This window comes from Anopheles arabiensis, chromosome 2 (assembly GCF_016920715.1).
Source record: "Anopheles arabiensis isolate DONGOLA chromosome 2, AaraD3, whole genome shotgun sequence".
NCBI lineage: Eukaryota > Metazoa > Arthropoda > Insecta > Diptera > Culicidae > Anopheles > Anopheles arabiensis.
This window is the reverse complement of record NC_053517.1, coordinates 61,756,609-61,769,034: the sequence shown is the minus strand read 5'-3', so window position 1 is coordinate 61,769,034 and position 12,426 is coordinate 61,756,609. Positions and strand designations below refer to the sequence as shown.

Here is a 12,426-nt window from a genome sequence, read left to right as displayed (position 1 = left end):
TCGGGGACTGCCTGTATCCGGTTAATCAGGGCTCCGCTGTATTTAAATAAATTTGTTTTACCGTTCGTTGCGAAAATTTACAAACAGGAAGGATTTTGTATCGATGTTATTTTTTATTCTTGTATCATGAGGCCACCCAAGAGATTTTCACAACAAACATTATTATATTCCATGGTTTCCACATCTTGAAGCACTGTTAAAATAGCTCGTTCCATTTCTAAAAGAATTGCAGGTTTCTTAACCTGCAAAAATATAAATCTGTTAGTAAAACCAAATTGATTATTGCGTCACATGTAATACAAACCGTTATTATAAGAGTTGCGTTTTTGTAAACTACATTCAAGTGTTCCTGCTTTGGAAGAAAGTTACATCGTTGAAATTCTGGCACACTTATTTTCTTGAAATACTTATTGTTAGAAGTTTTAATGGTAAGAGTTTTTTCGTTCTCGCTACATGTTATAGTATAAGTTGTAACAGGATACGGTAAATTTCTGATTCTCCATTCAATAGCATTACGCGTCAATCTTTTGGTAAGCAAAGGTTCGGTACAACATTCTTTTAACATTTCTTCATTTTCTTTAAGTCCTGCAGGTATTGATTCCCCAAGTTCTAACACCCAATCTTCTTTATGCAGTAGAGTACTTTTATTTTTCCAGGCGCGCCGCAAAACTACACCGGTATCTGTACTGTATTCTTCGGCCATTTCCCTGCCATCAGGAAATCGATAGTGCACTTTTCGCACATTTCCTTGTATGACAGATGACTTATCAGCACTTTTTACCAAATTCAACCAATCCTCATAGGACATGCTAGGATTGGGACAATCCAATAAAACACCGTCAAGTTATATTCAAATGTGCTGTAAAAACACAAAAATAAGCAAATTCAGGTGATCTTAGCTACAGAATTTGTGTTTGTATTAACTAAAGTGGGTAGAAAGGAGGTTTCGCCATAAAGAACATTTAGCCATCAAGGCTTTAGAAAAAAGCACAAAACCAGGATCGACGGCAGTTGCCAAATGCGAAGAATGTTGCTGTATACGGGTGTGATAAATGAATTGTTTTCGTTTTATAAATATTTGTATAGCACTAAAAACTTGTATTTTGCATCCTTTCTTTATATATCAGCATTTTTCAACGAGATATTGCGGCTGCTGCCTGTAGACAAATATCGACGCCTGTTGTCAAACTGAATATCAAAATGGCAACATGCTAAACGCTAAAACACACCTCCTTTAAATTCCACCTTGGTATTAACCAAAGTGAGTGCATATATCAGATGTCCAGTTCAATTTGACCGTTCAAATAGACAAAGAGCGACAACGTCGTACGCGATGATAAAAAGTAGCTCAATTTTGCAAACAGAGCTGCTCGTCTCGCACGACATTTCTCCTTCAACAGAAATATTCGAATTATCAGGTTTTTATACGAGCCAAATTAATGCCAAACGCTACAAAATAGAAACACATTTTAAGTCATTTTTTATGTTTTTAAACAGGTATTTTTTAAGCATGTAGGTTGACTGGGCCAAATTGGCTACTTTGATCTACGCGGAGTGAAATTTTGAGCTATTTTTTGTCTCGCGCGATTTTGTCGCTCTATATCTATTTGAACGGTGACGTCAAAAACAAGGAGGTTTAAAGAGATCAGGTGGTGTAATCAAAGCGGGTATAATCAAGGTTGAACATACAGGAGGGTCTAAGGTAGCGGTCTAATCTTGTTGCGAGCAACATTGTTGCTCGGAAACATATCGCTGAGGTGGTCTATAAATGTTGCTGGCAACATTTCGCTTTGACACTGTTTAGCGTAAAAAAATGCCAATTTACAGCTCAAGGTTTATTTTTTATCATTCACTTATTGAATGAAGTGTTGAAAAAACAAAATGTACACCAAAAAATGTATTATTAATGTTTAAAATCCAAATTTAGCGAATGTCTACAAAACGTAAACTGCTGCTGTGTCATTTCATACACCCGATCACCATGACCAAGGTAAATAGAAAATGTTGCCAAACAAAAATCAAATTGGTTTGAATTTGGCCGACAACAAAGTTGCGCTAGCTGTCAAAATCCATACATTTTGCCAGCAACAATATTTCGCGCAACAAGATTAGACCACTGCCTTATCGACTGGATCGACCACCACTAACCCACGTGGGTTTGAAGTGGCTTTACAGTGGGTTAAGGCCAATTAAGTTATTTGGGAAAGAATATATTTAAGCACAAATTCTTGATCATGGTTTAAAATACAAATTAGCAATATTTTTTTAACGTCATGATTTTCCAATGAGAATATTTGAATATTGCCATTAATTATAGTGTTTTTTTTTGTTATCACAATGTGCTCTGATAACCGTTTTTTTAAATATCCTCCTCAGAACGCAGTGTCATCTCTGTATTGAACTGATATTTCTCAACAGCAAGGATAAACGAATAGCCGGATAAAAGGTACCCGATTAAACGGTGCTCCATTGTTTACAGGTGTGCATATCCTGGACGATTTGACAGCCGTGCTGTAGAAAAATGAATACAAAATGTCCGGAGGAGATACGATCTTTTGTTTATGTATGCACGTGAATTCCAATGGCTGTTGTGGTTGATGTGTCGTAGTGTGAATAAAAAAACAACGTATCACAGCCAAGCTACACGGACCGGACGACATCAGACGATGCCATAATACATAGGACCGCTGGCAAGTGATTCGCGTCGGACCGAGCCGTTTCGGATCACAGTGGGCCGATTTTGTATGGGATTTGACAGTTTTGGTCGCTAGTGATTTCCATATTATAGCGCGTGGCCACGGAGCTGAAAAAATGTTGACAAATTTTTCAACTTTGTCAAAATTGCTTGTCAACTGCAAAAAAGAGCTTTTCTCGTGGCCGCATCAAAAACATACACAAGAGCGACAAAAAGCTCCAACATCTGAATATCATCGATATTTTGTTTAAGAAGCACTAACTAGGTACATAAATCAATTAGAATCATGCATTTTAGCATTATTATCATAACAATGGGTCACAACTGCGTCAAATAGCTGTTTGTTTACGCTTTTTCACGAACGTCAAATTTTGTCAACTTTTGTCAACTTTTTTTCCTGGCTGCTCCAGGTCACAAAATTTTGACAAAAGCTCAAAAAAGTGACAAAAGCTCACATTTTGAAAAATTTGTCAGCATTTTGTCACTCCCGTGGCCTTTCGCTTTTACATATGGAGTTTCATTTGAATCATTCGGGAAATGGCTTTATGAGTTTTCGGTCAGTATTATGGAGAAAATCTGTGATTTTCGGAAGGATAAATGAAAAATCGGTAGTTTTAGGGTAGTCATCTGTGAATCGGTAAGCAGAACAAAAATCGGTAGGAATACAGATAAATTGGTATTTCTGGTCACTCTGTGTGTAGCTTGGCCGTCACAATCAAGGTGTTTTAATATGACAAGGTTAAGTTTTTGAGATCAAAGTGATATATCTCGACGTGACAAAGCTCTTCCGTGGACTGCTACAAAATTAGGGAGTGATGGTGCGGGGCAAGGTGGATTTAAAAATATCAGGTGGTGGACTCTAGTGCATTTTTACAATTCGTCACTTGACGTAAGGTCCCCAGGATTCAAACTTTGTTTACATTTATTAAATTTGTTTATATAATTTATCTACCCCATTTTTTCGATTAAATATTCTTTAAAAATATATTTTAGACTTTGCAAGTTCTTATTTGTTGTGTTCGGATGTCCGTTCACTTCACCAGCAGCACCGAAGCTGTCAAAACACAGATTTGTGAGCCTTTCTGTCTGAAACAGTGTCGAAATCCAACAAAATCATACACTTTTCAGAGCTTTGTGCAAAGTCCGATAGGTGACGCTACTGAGAAACTTGGCAGCAAAGGAAGAGGGAGAATATGTTTGGAAGAGAAGAAGGAAAAAATCAAAACATTTTTCGTAGCGTCTTTTGCATGTTTGTGGTTCGCAGCTTCGTGGCGTCTTTCGCAGCATTTTAGCAACCTTGTACGCATTTGTGTTGATATTTAAGTTAGTTTTCTTTATGAAAATGGACTCAAATGAGAAAAAACTCTCGGTTATAAACAAATTGTGTGGCAAAATCGCCATTTGCAGGCTCTGCGTAAGTCTGGCGTTTTATACCGAAGAGCCGCAAAACTGTTAAAGCAGTATAAAGAATCGGTGGAAGATATTGTGAATGTGGTATCGCCATCAGAACTACAAGGTAAGTATTCTAATGTAACAGCTATTAAGTTTACAGTTCTATAATTAGCATTTCTTGTTGGCTTTGTAGCAGCGTCGACTTCACCGGAGCTGTTCGATGGCGAGAATACCGATATGGAATCATCAGTTGATCCCGAACTCATGCTTTTTCAAGAAACTCAGGATTTGGAACTGAACCTAAGTGAATCGGAAGATGAAGCATCGATGGACGACGATCAGGACATAGCATCTGAGGACGATGAAAACGATCCTGACTACACCAAAATGACAAGCGAAGAGGGCTTACGGTATTGGGCGCTAGCTCGATCAGAATCGCACGCATCTTTAAAAAGTTTGTTAAAATATCTTCGAGCCAACACAGATCTCCGTGTGCCTAAAGATCCAAGGACATTGCTGCGGACACGACGAAATCCTGCTATCCTTTCGTCCTTAGGAAATGGCAAATTTTGGTATAATGGAATACGCCACTGCTTGACAAGTGAAATGCGGTAAGTAAATCTACATTGCTTATGAATACGAATATATGCATTTGTTTAGAAGGCTCTCGAAAAGCTGATGTGAGAATACTAAGTAATAATTTAAATAACCTTCTCTTTTAAAAGAAAACATACTGCAGTGCCACAGACGCTTCAGTACGATCTTAACATCGATGGCCTTCCTCTTCATACGCGATCTAAAACACAGTTCTGGCCAATTTTGTTGAAGATTGTTGACCAGCCGGATTGGCCAGTGATGATCGTGGCTATCTATTGCGGACCAACAAAACCGGAAAGTAATGAGCTTTATCTGCGGCAGCTAGTCGATGAGATAAATTTATTATCGAGCACTGGACTGATGGTGGGAGAAAATGCCATCACGTTAAAATTACGAGCCATCATCGCAGATACACCAGCACGAGCTTTCATTAAAGGTAAAATATAAGCATTTATGACAGGTAAAATTTTCTAAATGTTGTTTCTTTGCAGGTGTCCAAGGTCATACTGGAAGACACTCCTGTTTAAAATGTTGCTGTGAAGGAGAATCGGTGTCACAACGAATGGTCTTTTTGGATACGTCTGCGGCAAAGCGCACTCACAAAGGATTTTTAGATGGAGATTATATTCTGCATTGTACGGGGTCTACGCCGTTGATTGATTTGGACGAATTTGACATCATTCTGGATATGATTGTTGTTGATCGTCTCCATCAAATAGACATTGGTCTTACAAAAAAACTACTTCACATTTGGTACATGGGAGTGTTAAAAGAATGGAAAAGATGGAATCGCCAGCAACGTGAAGAATTTAAACAAAGACTCCTAAAACAAAAACTCCCCTTTGAAACGAACCAAAAAATGCGCCCGATTGACGACCTAGCATATTGGAAAGGATCAGATTGCAAAACGTTTCTCCATTACGTGGCTCCCGTAGTATTGGAAGGATTGTTGAGTGAGCAGGAATATAAGCATTTTATGCTTTATTTCTGTGCTATAACGATATTTTCATCAACCGAACATAAAGAACACTGGAAAGCTGCTGGTACTATGCTAAAAACTTTTGTAGAAACATTTGCCGATGTATATCATAAAAAAGCTGTTACGTCCAATGTACATAGTCTAATCCACCTCGAAGAAGAAGTAGAGCGGTTTGGTCCTCTGGACTATCACTCAACATATGCATATGAACGCAAGCTAGGAAATATAAAAAACAGGCTCATTAGAACTAACTATAGATGTTTAGAACAGGCAATTCGTAGAATATCGGAATTTGAAAATTTTACAGGAGCTCAACAAAACGATCAACCATTTCGTCAGCCGTTTTATACGCAAAGAGGGCAAACTATTACTATGAATGTGAGGAAAAATTTAAAGCTGCGAAATGATGATGTCAACGATTTGTTTATGACCAACAAAAACGTAATTTTAAAATTTGTTTCAGTAAGACAAGAGCAGGATAAGTTGATGATAGTTGGAAAAATGTTTTCCCGTATTTTCGAATATTTTGACGAGCACATTTCTTCCACAAAGCTACATATATACTCTGTTTATAAAGATGATTTGAAAAATGACGAGGTTTTATTAGAATGCTCCGATGTCAAACTTAAATTTGCTAGAACTATCAAAGAAGCTGATGGAAATATGGTATTATTTCCATTATTAAATACACTCAATGACTAATACAAAATAACTTGATGAGTGAATAATAAAAACTATTATAACTTGTTAACAAAACATCGATTTCATTTATTTTGTACTGCATTGTATTGTATATATAAGAGTTCTAAGATATCACATGAATTAAGAGGCGAAATTCAATGAAGTGTAAAGTCAAAGGCTTTTAAACCTCAATTAAACATAAAGATTCCTCAACGATTTGTTTGGTTGCATTCCTGCCGGCTTAGATAGTATGTAGCGTATCTCAATTTAAGGATGAAGAAATCTGCAACTTCACGGTCCCCTACTTTGGAAAGTTCAGTACTTCCTACAGTTTTAAACAAGTCTATTATTCCTTTATAATTTGACAGAGTGTACATTGCTCTTTTTCCTCTTCCACTCCATGTCAGAAGGCAAAGAAATTTGGGTGTAAATAACGCTTTGAGCAGTTTCGACATCCTTTTTGTACTTATTGGAACGTTAATGTACCTTTGAACCCATGCAACAAACGTATTTTTATACTGATCATCGTTTTTAAGTCGCTCGTCAAGTTCAGTCAATGCTTCGCCACTGTCGATGGTATCAAACTCGAAATTTTCCAACACTTTTGGATCAACATTCGTTTGATTGGTCTGTGACGAGATTTGATTATACAGTGAAGCAAAAGTCGCTTCCATTCCGGCCATGCGTCGAAACATTGGTTCCATGAAACTATCCCTTTGTTCCTGGAGTACGCTAGTAACTTCATCTAAAATCACAAATAAAAAACAAATTACCATATATTCAAGTCACCCTTCGGACCCATATAAGTACCACGAATAAGCTGTCGTAATATGTTCTTGGTGATTAAGAATGGAGTATCGTCGGGATCTGAAATAAAGATGGAAGAACAAACCAAATATTAAAAATAAAACAAATATATTTAACACATGCCTTATTTGGTTTTTTGTTTCTACGCTCTGAATATGTTTGCTCATAATAAGTTGTATTGGCTGCTGTACAACAAGTTGATTAGGTCTATGAACTAAATTTTAATTCTTTTTCACTCACCAAGCAAACCACCAGATAGTTCGGTATTAACCATCGGTTGTTCTTGCAGACTCGGTTTGCTCGGACCTGTAAAATGAGATAGATTACCACAATTATAATTAAACCATGTTTCAATTTGCTTCCCCCCCCCCCAATTACAAAGCGTACGAAATTGGTTAAAATAAAACTTACTCGGCGTAGCTCCAGCAGTCTTTGAAAAAATAGTTTGCTGTGTTTGTGTAACGGGATGTGGCTTTCCAGCAGACTTTTTAACATCTAATGGCTGTTGTACAGGTTTGCTAGTACCTGCAAAAAAAGATAACGATTATTAAAAAGGTTGAGGGAAGGGTGTTCATGAATCTCACTTGGAGTAGCTCCAGCAGTCTTTAAAAAAATAGTTTGCTGTGTTTGTGTAACGGGATGTGGCTTTCCAGCAGACTTTTTAACATCTAATGGCTGTTGTACAGGTTTGCTAGTACCTGCAAAAAAGATAACGATTATTAAAAAGGTTGAGGGAAGGGTGTTCATGAATCTCACTTGGAGTAGCTCCAGCAGTCTTTAAAAAAATAGTTTGCTGTGTATGTGTAACGGGATGTGGCTTTCCAGCAGTCTTTTTAACATCTAATGGCTGTTGTACAGGTTTGCTAGTACCTGCGAAAAAGATAACGATTATTTCAAAAGGTTGAGGGAAGGGTGTTCATGAATCTCACATGGAGTAGCTCCAGCAGTTTTTAAAAAAATAGTTTGCTGTGTTTGTGTGGAGCCTGTAAGAAAAAAAAAGTACTGTTAATAACGAAGTAACATAAAGGATCTTGAAATAACTCACTCGGATTAGCATCTAATGGTTTCGCACATACAGTTTGATCCAGATTGACAGCACCTGCATGGAAACGATAAAATTACTCATGAACGTAAGAACGAATTCTCCATTACACTCACCACAAATAGTGCCACGAATTTCTAGTTTTTGTCCATTTGGAAAAACAATATAATTCTTCATTGTCCCAGATGGTTGCTCTTTTTGCTGCTTTTTAGCGTTTCCAGAATCTGTATAAAAGCAACATCGAAGCAACATAACGCAAATTAATTACAAAGTTTAAGAATGGTGAAAATCGAACTATAACATTTAAATACATACCAAGTGTTGTTTCTTCTTCTTTTCAAAATTTCTTAGCATGCTTAAGGGCCGCTTACCAGGATTCCCATTTTCGTCTACGATGCTTACGTTTTTGTTTTTGTTTTCCATATCTATGAACAATAATGAAACATTACCATCGCATCATGAAAGTGGTAAACACAATATTAATTTCTATATGTAGCAATGTAACACACTCGTATTCGATCCAGACCAATAGATAAATGAGAACGCCGACTGTAGCGAAAGGCCCTACTTGATGTCGTCGATGAATCGAATACCAGCAGCGCCACGGTAAGTTTAATTAAAAAAAGTCTAACCTCTCTCTCTCTTCTCTCACACAGGCCAAGTATCAAAAGAGTACGAGAGTACACGATGGCATACGAATACACACAACACGCAATGGCACACAACGGGAGCACACGGTGGAATACCAATACACAACAACAACACGAAATGAAATGGTACACAAGTGTGGGGGACAATATCACCTACTTTTTTTTAGCCAAACGATCCACAGTCAAATAGGGCTTCTTTCACCCACATTTTTGACAGCAAGCGCTCCCCCGCCCTTCGTTATGAATGTCAATTTGGACTGTTTTTCCACACTCACTCCACACTCACAGTGAGGGCTCAGATGACACTCGGGTGAGCCTGAATTTTGACACTGGTGCTGCTGGTGTTATTTGAATAAACCACTGAACTAAGCACAACTAAAAGGTTACAAACAAAACATGCAAACTTTATTCCTAACACATTAAATATTTGTTTAAACGTAAAAACCTCGGCGCAGCCGCGTAACGGTTACCGCACTCGTTGATCACCCGAGACCCGAATGCCCCGGGTGAACGGCCGTCGTGCCCTAGCCGCGATGGCGCGGCCCTTTCGCTCCGTCACACGGTCGCCCTCGACGGACAGCTCGGGTGACGTCCAGGGCTGTCGCACTCTGCGAACAACCCAGAGCCACAATGTTGCGCGACGCTGTCCGTCTCCACAACATCTCCCCGCTTTAGGATAGAAAGTACGGGCGGAGCCTTCGCGGAACTCTTCTTATACGAGAAGAGCGGCGAGGCAGAGGTACCTTCATAGATTCCGACGAACGAGAAGCATGCGGGACCGGTTCCATTCCCAGGCTGCATATGACAGCCAAAAGACGTCTTTCGGTAAAACTTTTCGTCTTTCCGTCGGACTGCCGATAGTCCGACTTTTTAACGATATGGTTAGACCGATTTTGACAGATATGGCCAGATGTCATTCAAGTGGTGTATATTTTTTATTGACGGTGTAATGCAATGTCCAAAAATTACTGAGTGGCCTACCACAGTGCAAAAAAATTGGCGGACTCTTTTTTCTCCCCCCTCTTTCCACCGATCTTTTTTCCCTCACCCTCTTCCTTCTTCTTTCTCCTAGGTTGTCCCGGTTGTTCCTCTCGAGCTCATTTTGTTTACTTTGCTTTTCGCCTTCGCACAGTTCGGCTATTCTTTGGTTCGGTTCGGTTGTGTTTTATTCTTCTACTCCTCTTCATCTCATCTCCGCTGCACACACGCTCCTTTTGTTTGTAAGGCCGGTGTTGGTTTATTTAGAACTTTTTCTGTGTTTGTGCTTATGTGCTGAGGCAATTCCAATTGTTTAGAACTCCTGCATGGAACAAGCGTGAGGGAACCTGTTCCTGCGTGTACAGCCGGAGCCACGGTGTCCCGATTATCTGGTTCAGCTCACAACGCTTTATAAACGTGATACTTCCAACATGGACAGGTGTGTTTTACCGTGCAATGAAAGATGTGACTTTTTTCACACCTTCATCTTTTTTTTTGTTTATCCTTAGCGCCAAACGACCCAAGCTACTTGTGTCGATAAAAAATGGAGAATACAAATTGCTCCCGTTAAACAATAATAGTAAGTTTTTATTAAATATGTTTTGTTAAAAATCATAATCATTAACACCACACCTACCACAATGCTTCATCCGCAATTATTGAATGAGCTTTCATCGTTATCGTCAGTGTCTATCCATACTGGAAGTCAAAACATGGCTCGCGAGAATGCTTCATCGTCAAAACGTGAGAAAGTGTTTTAGAGTGTTATAACAAGAACTATAGTTAACAAATATTTCTAGAAACTGTATCAAGCGATAAACGCAAGCCGGTTTCTCGTACGAATAATGCAATGGTAGACAATGTACCGTCCACATCGATGGTAGTTCGTTCTTCTCATTTATGGTGGTTTGGATCACTTCTCGTTTATGGAAACAACTGCATCAACTTCGGGTGCTTGTAAACGAAAACCTAAACGTATGTCTTAAATTTGTTTTATAGTAAATTATTTGCTGTAAAATACTATATGAACGTTTATTTCCAGCCCTTTTATCTACTGCTTCAATGGCAACGCAAACGGATTTTTCTAGTGGACAGAACGTGGGATTAGATGCCATACTAGAAAAATTAGACACCATGCAGAGGTAGCAACAAAGACAGGCAGACATGTATCATAAGAAAATGCTGGATATGGAGAAGCAGCAGAAATTAATACGAGCACAGTTAGATATTTTATCCTACAAATTGATTCCACGGCCAGGATTTGTTGCGGAATCATCGTTTGAATGGGAAACGGTGGGGACCAGGGAAGAACTAGATCGACTGGAGGAAAGATTGGGGGAACCAGAGTTCATGTAGATACAAAGCTGCCGACCGACAGTTCAGAAGCTAGACTCAATGATAGCATGGACATTATATTCAAAAAGGATTTTGTAACACAAGCCAACTGGACAGGATTAGGACCAGATAAAGTTTGTTTTTCAAATTATGAAAGGGTTATTCAGATTTTTAAATTTATAGGAACATGTCATGGAGTTTCACCCACGGACCAAAGAATCAAAACATTTTTCTAAAATAAGTTTAAACATTCAAAACAAAGACTTAACATGGTGGGAAAAGTTAAAACTGTACCTCATAGACGCAAAGTTTAGTTTAATTTATGTTTAAGTACTACTGTAATCCTCAGTTTAGCTTCAAGCAGATAGCAGAATTAATGGCTTTTTGTAAAATTAAAGCTTTTACCCAGTTGCGTATCATGTTCCTATTATAGAAATATTAAAGAATTCAAAGAAATGTTATTATCTTTTATGATATAAAAAACGAAATAAAATGTATGTTCAACAAATATTTATTACTTATTTCATATTACTAATGTGTGAATTAAAGGAACGAAATCGAATGCATCTTTTTGAGCAAGAGGTGCCGCAACTAATTTACATTTTATATCGCTGATTCCTAGTCTAAAAAAAACTTTCTTCTAAATCATAAGTACTTGCTCGGTGAATATTTATCATTTTAGAATCGTAAGGATAACTGAAACTACTAGACGAGTAAATGATCTTTTTTTGCTGATATTTCTATTACTCCGTCTTGCATGATTGCTGTACCGAATTGACAAACAAATCCTGATTTTGTCAAAAACCATTCGTTGCGTTGATCATTTTTTAAACAGAAAGCTTTACGAATATGAAGTGTAACTGTTTCTCCACGAAGATGAATAGAAGGAAAAGTAATTTTTTGATTTGTATCGTGCGTATGATATGCTTCGCTTTCTGTTATTCTATTTATAGCTGGTTCCAAGCATTTGGCCCCGCTTCGTAATGATTTTTTTAAATGTTGAAGCTCATTTTCAAAATCATATGAGGAGATTGTGTTAATGGGGCCAAAGTTTTCTGCTTCTTCTGTATTCTATAAGTATTCTGTATTCTGTAAGTATTCTGGACCATATAGTGTACTGTACAGTTTTACAAAAAGCTGAAGTAACTTATTTGCTAATGGCCAATGCTTTTTGTAAACTTCTGTAGACAGCAATGTAATGCTGCAAAAAAACAGCATGAAGTGATTATATTGTTCTTCAGGAATTGAGTCCTTAAGAACGACAAATGAA

At 37.9% G+C, this 12,426-nt stretch overlaps 3 protein-coding genes and 1 long non-coding RNA gene across 8 annotated transcripts; 2 read left to right on the top strand and 2 right to left on the bottom strand.

Moving 5' to 3' along the window:
* Positions 1-93: 93 nt before the first annotated feature.
* Positions 94-1,208, bottom strand: LOC120893280 (protein DPCD). The gene is made up of 2 exons (XM_040295079.1): positions 305-1,208; positions 94-242 (listed from the first exon to the last, which is right to left on the bottom strand). Exons 1-2 carry the CDS (start codon positions 806-808, stop codon positions 114-116), a joined length of 633 nt encoding a protein of 210 aa, XP_040151013.1. The 5' UTR covers positions 809-1,208; the 3' UTR covers positions 94-113.
* Positions 1,209-3,360: 2,152 nt separating this feature from the next.
* Positions 3,361-6,430, top strand: LOC120904590. Of its 3 annotated transcripts, XM_040314697.1 has the most exons (5): positions 3,361-3,584; positions 3,689-4,211; positions 4,281-4,698; positions 4,813-5,120; positions 5,176-6,430. In XM_040314697.1, the coding sequence occupies exons 3-5, from the start codon at positions 4,325-4,327 to the stop codon at positions 6,363-6,365; spliced, it is 1,872 nt and encodes a 623-aa protein (XP_040170631.1). In that variant the 5' UTR covers positions 3,361-3,584; positions 3,689-4,211; positions 4,281-4,324; the 3' UTR covers positions 6,366-6,430. The 3 variants fall into 3 exon arrangements, with proteins under 3 accessions (XP_040170631.1, XP_040170639.1, XP_040170622.1); XM_040314705.1 differs by lacking the exon at positions 3,361-3,584 and having other exon boundaries at positions 3,625-4,211; positions 4,284-4,698; XM_040314688.1 differs by lacking the exon at positions 3,361-3,584 and having other exon boundaries at positions 3,626-4,211.
* On the bottom strand, positions 6,408-9,600 carry LOC120904605. 2 transcript variants are annotated; one of them, XM_040314725.1, is made up of 11 exons: positions 9,289-9,600; positions 8,509-8,618; positions 8,310-8,417; positions 8,197-8,250; positions 8,081-8,134; positions 7,908-8,021; positions 7,736-7,849; positions 7,563-7,676; positions 7,392-7,457; positions 7,155-7,211; positions 6,408-7,089 (listed from the first exon to the last, which is right to left on the bottom strand). In XM_040314725.1, the coding sequence occupies exons 3-11, from the start codon at positions 8,368-8,370 to the stop codon at positions 6,554-6,556; spliced, it is 1,170 nt and encodes a 389-aa protein (XP_040170659.1). In that variant the 5' UTR covers positions 8,371-8,417; positions 8,509-8,618; positions 9,289-9,600; the 3' UTR covers positions 6,408-6,553. The 2 variants fall into 2 exon arrangements, with proteins under 2 accessions (XP_040170659.1, XP_040170650.1); XM_040314716.1 differs by lacking the exon at positions 9,289-9,600 and adding an exon at positions 8,826-8,914.
* Positions 9,601-9,622: 22 nt separating this feature from the next.
* On the top strand, positions 9,623-11,745 carry LOC120904626. Of its 2 annotated transcripts, none has more exons than XR_005739800.1 (5): positions 9,623-10,260; positions 10,331-10,401; positions 10,509-10,565; positions 10,622-10,796; positions 10,864-11,745. It is a non-coding gene; the product is annotated as an uncharacterized LOC120904626 (long non-coding RNA). The 2 variants fall into 2 exon arrangements; XR_005739799.1 differs by having other exon boundaries at positions 10,490-10,565.
* The last annotated feature ends 681 nt before the right edge of the window (positions 11,746-12,426 follow it).

What these genes read in the sequence shown, in the direction of transcription:
- LOC120893280 (XM_040295079.1), bottom strand. Translation starts at nt 808, where the DNA reads ATGTCCTATGAGGATTGGTTGAATTTGGTAAAAAGTGCTGATAAGTCA. An exon ending in ACGCAACTCTTATAATAACG is followed by an intron (nt 243 to 304) that starts GTTTGTATTACA and finishes ATATTTTTGCAG; the next exon opens with GTTAAGAAACCTGCAATTCT.
- LOC120904590 (XM_040314697.1), top strand. Translation starts at nt 4,325, where the DNA reads ATGGAATCATCAGTTGATCCCGAACTCATGCTTTTTCAAGAAACTCAG. An exon ending in TGCTTGACAAGTGAAATGCG is followed by an intron (nt 4,699 to 4,812) that starts GTAAGTAAATCT and finishes CTCTTTTAAAAG; the next exon opens with AAAACATACTGCAGTGCCAC. An exon ending in AGCACGAGCTTTCATTAAAG is followed by an intron (nt 5,121 to 5,175) that starts GTAAAATATAAG and finishes GTTTCTTTGCAG; the next exon opens with GTGTCCAAGGTCATACTGGA.
- LOC120904605 (XM_040314725.1), bottom strand. Translation starts at nt 8,370, where the DNA reads ATGAAGAATTATATTGTTTTTCCAAATGGACAAAAACTAGAAATTCGT. An exon ending in GACTGCTGGAGCTACTCCAA is followed by an intron (nt 7,850 to 7,907) that starts GTGAGATTCATG and finishes TCTTTTTTGCAG; the next exon opens with GTACTAGCAAACCTGTACAA. An exon ending in ATTACGACAGCTTATTCGTG is followed by an intron (nt 7,090 to 7,154) that starts GTACTTATATGG and finishes TTGTGATTTTAG; the next exon opens with ATGAAGTTACTAGCGTACTC.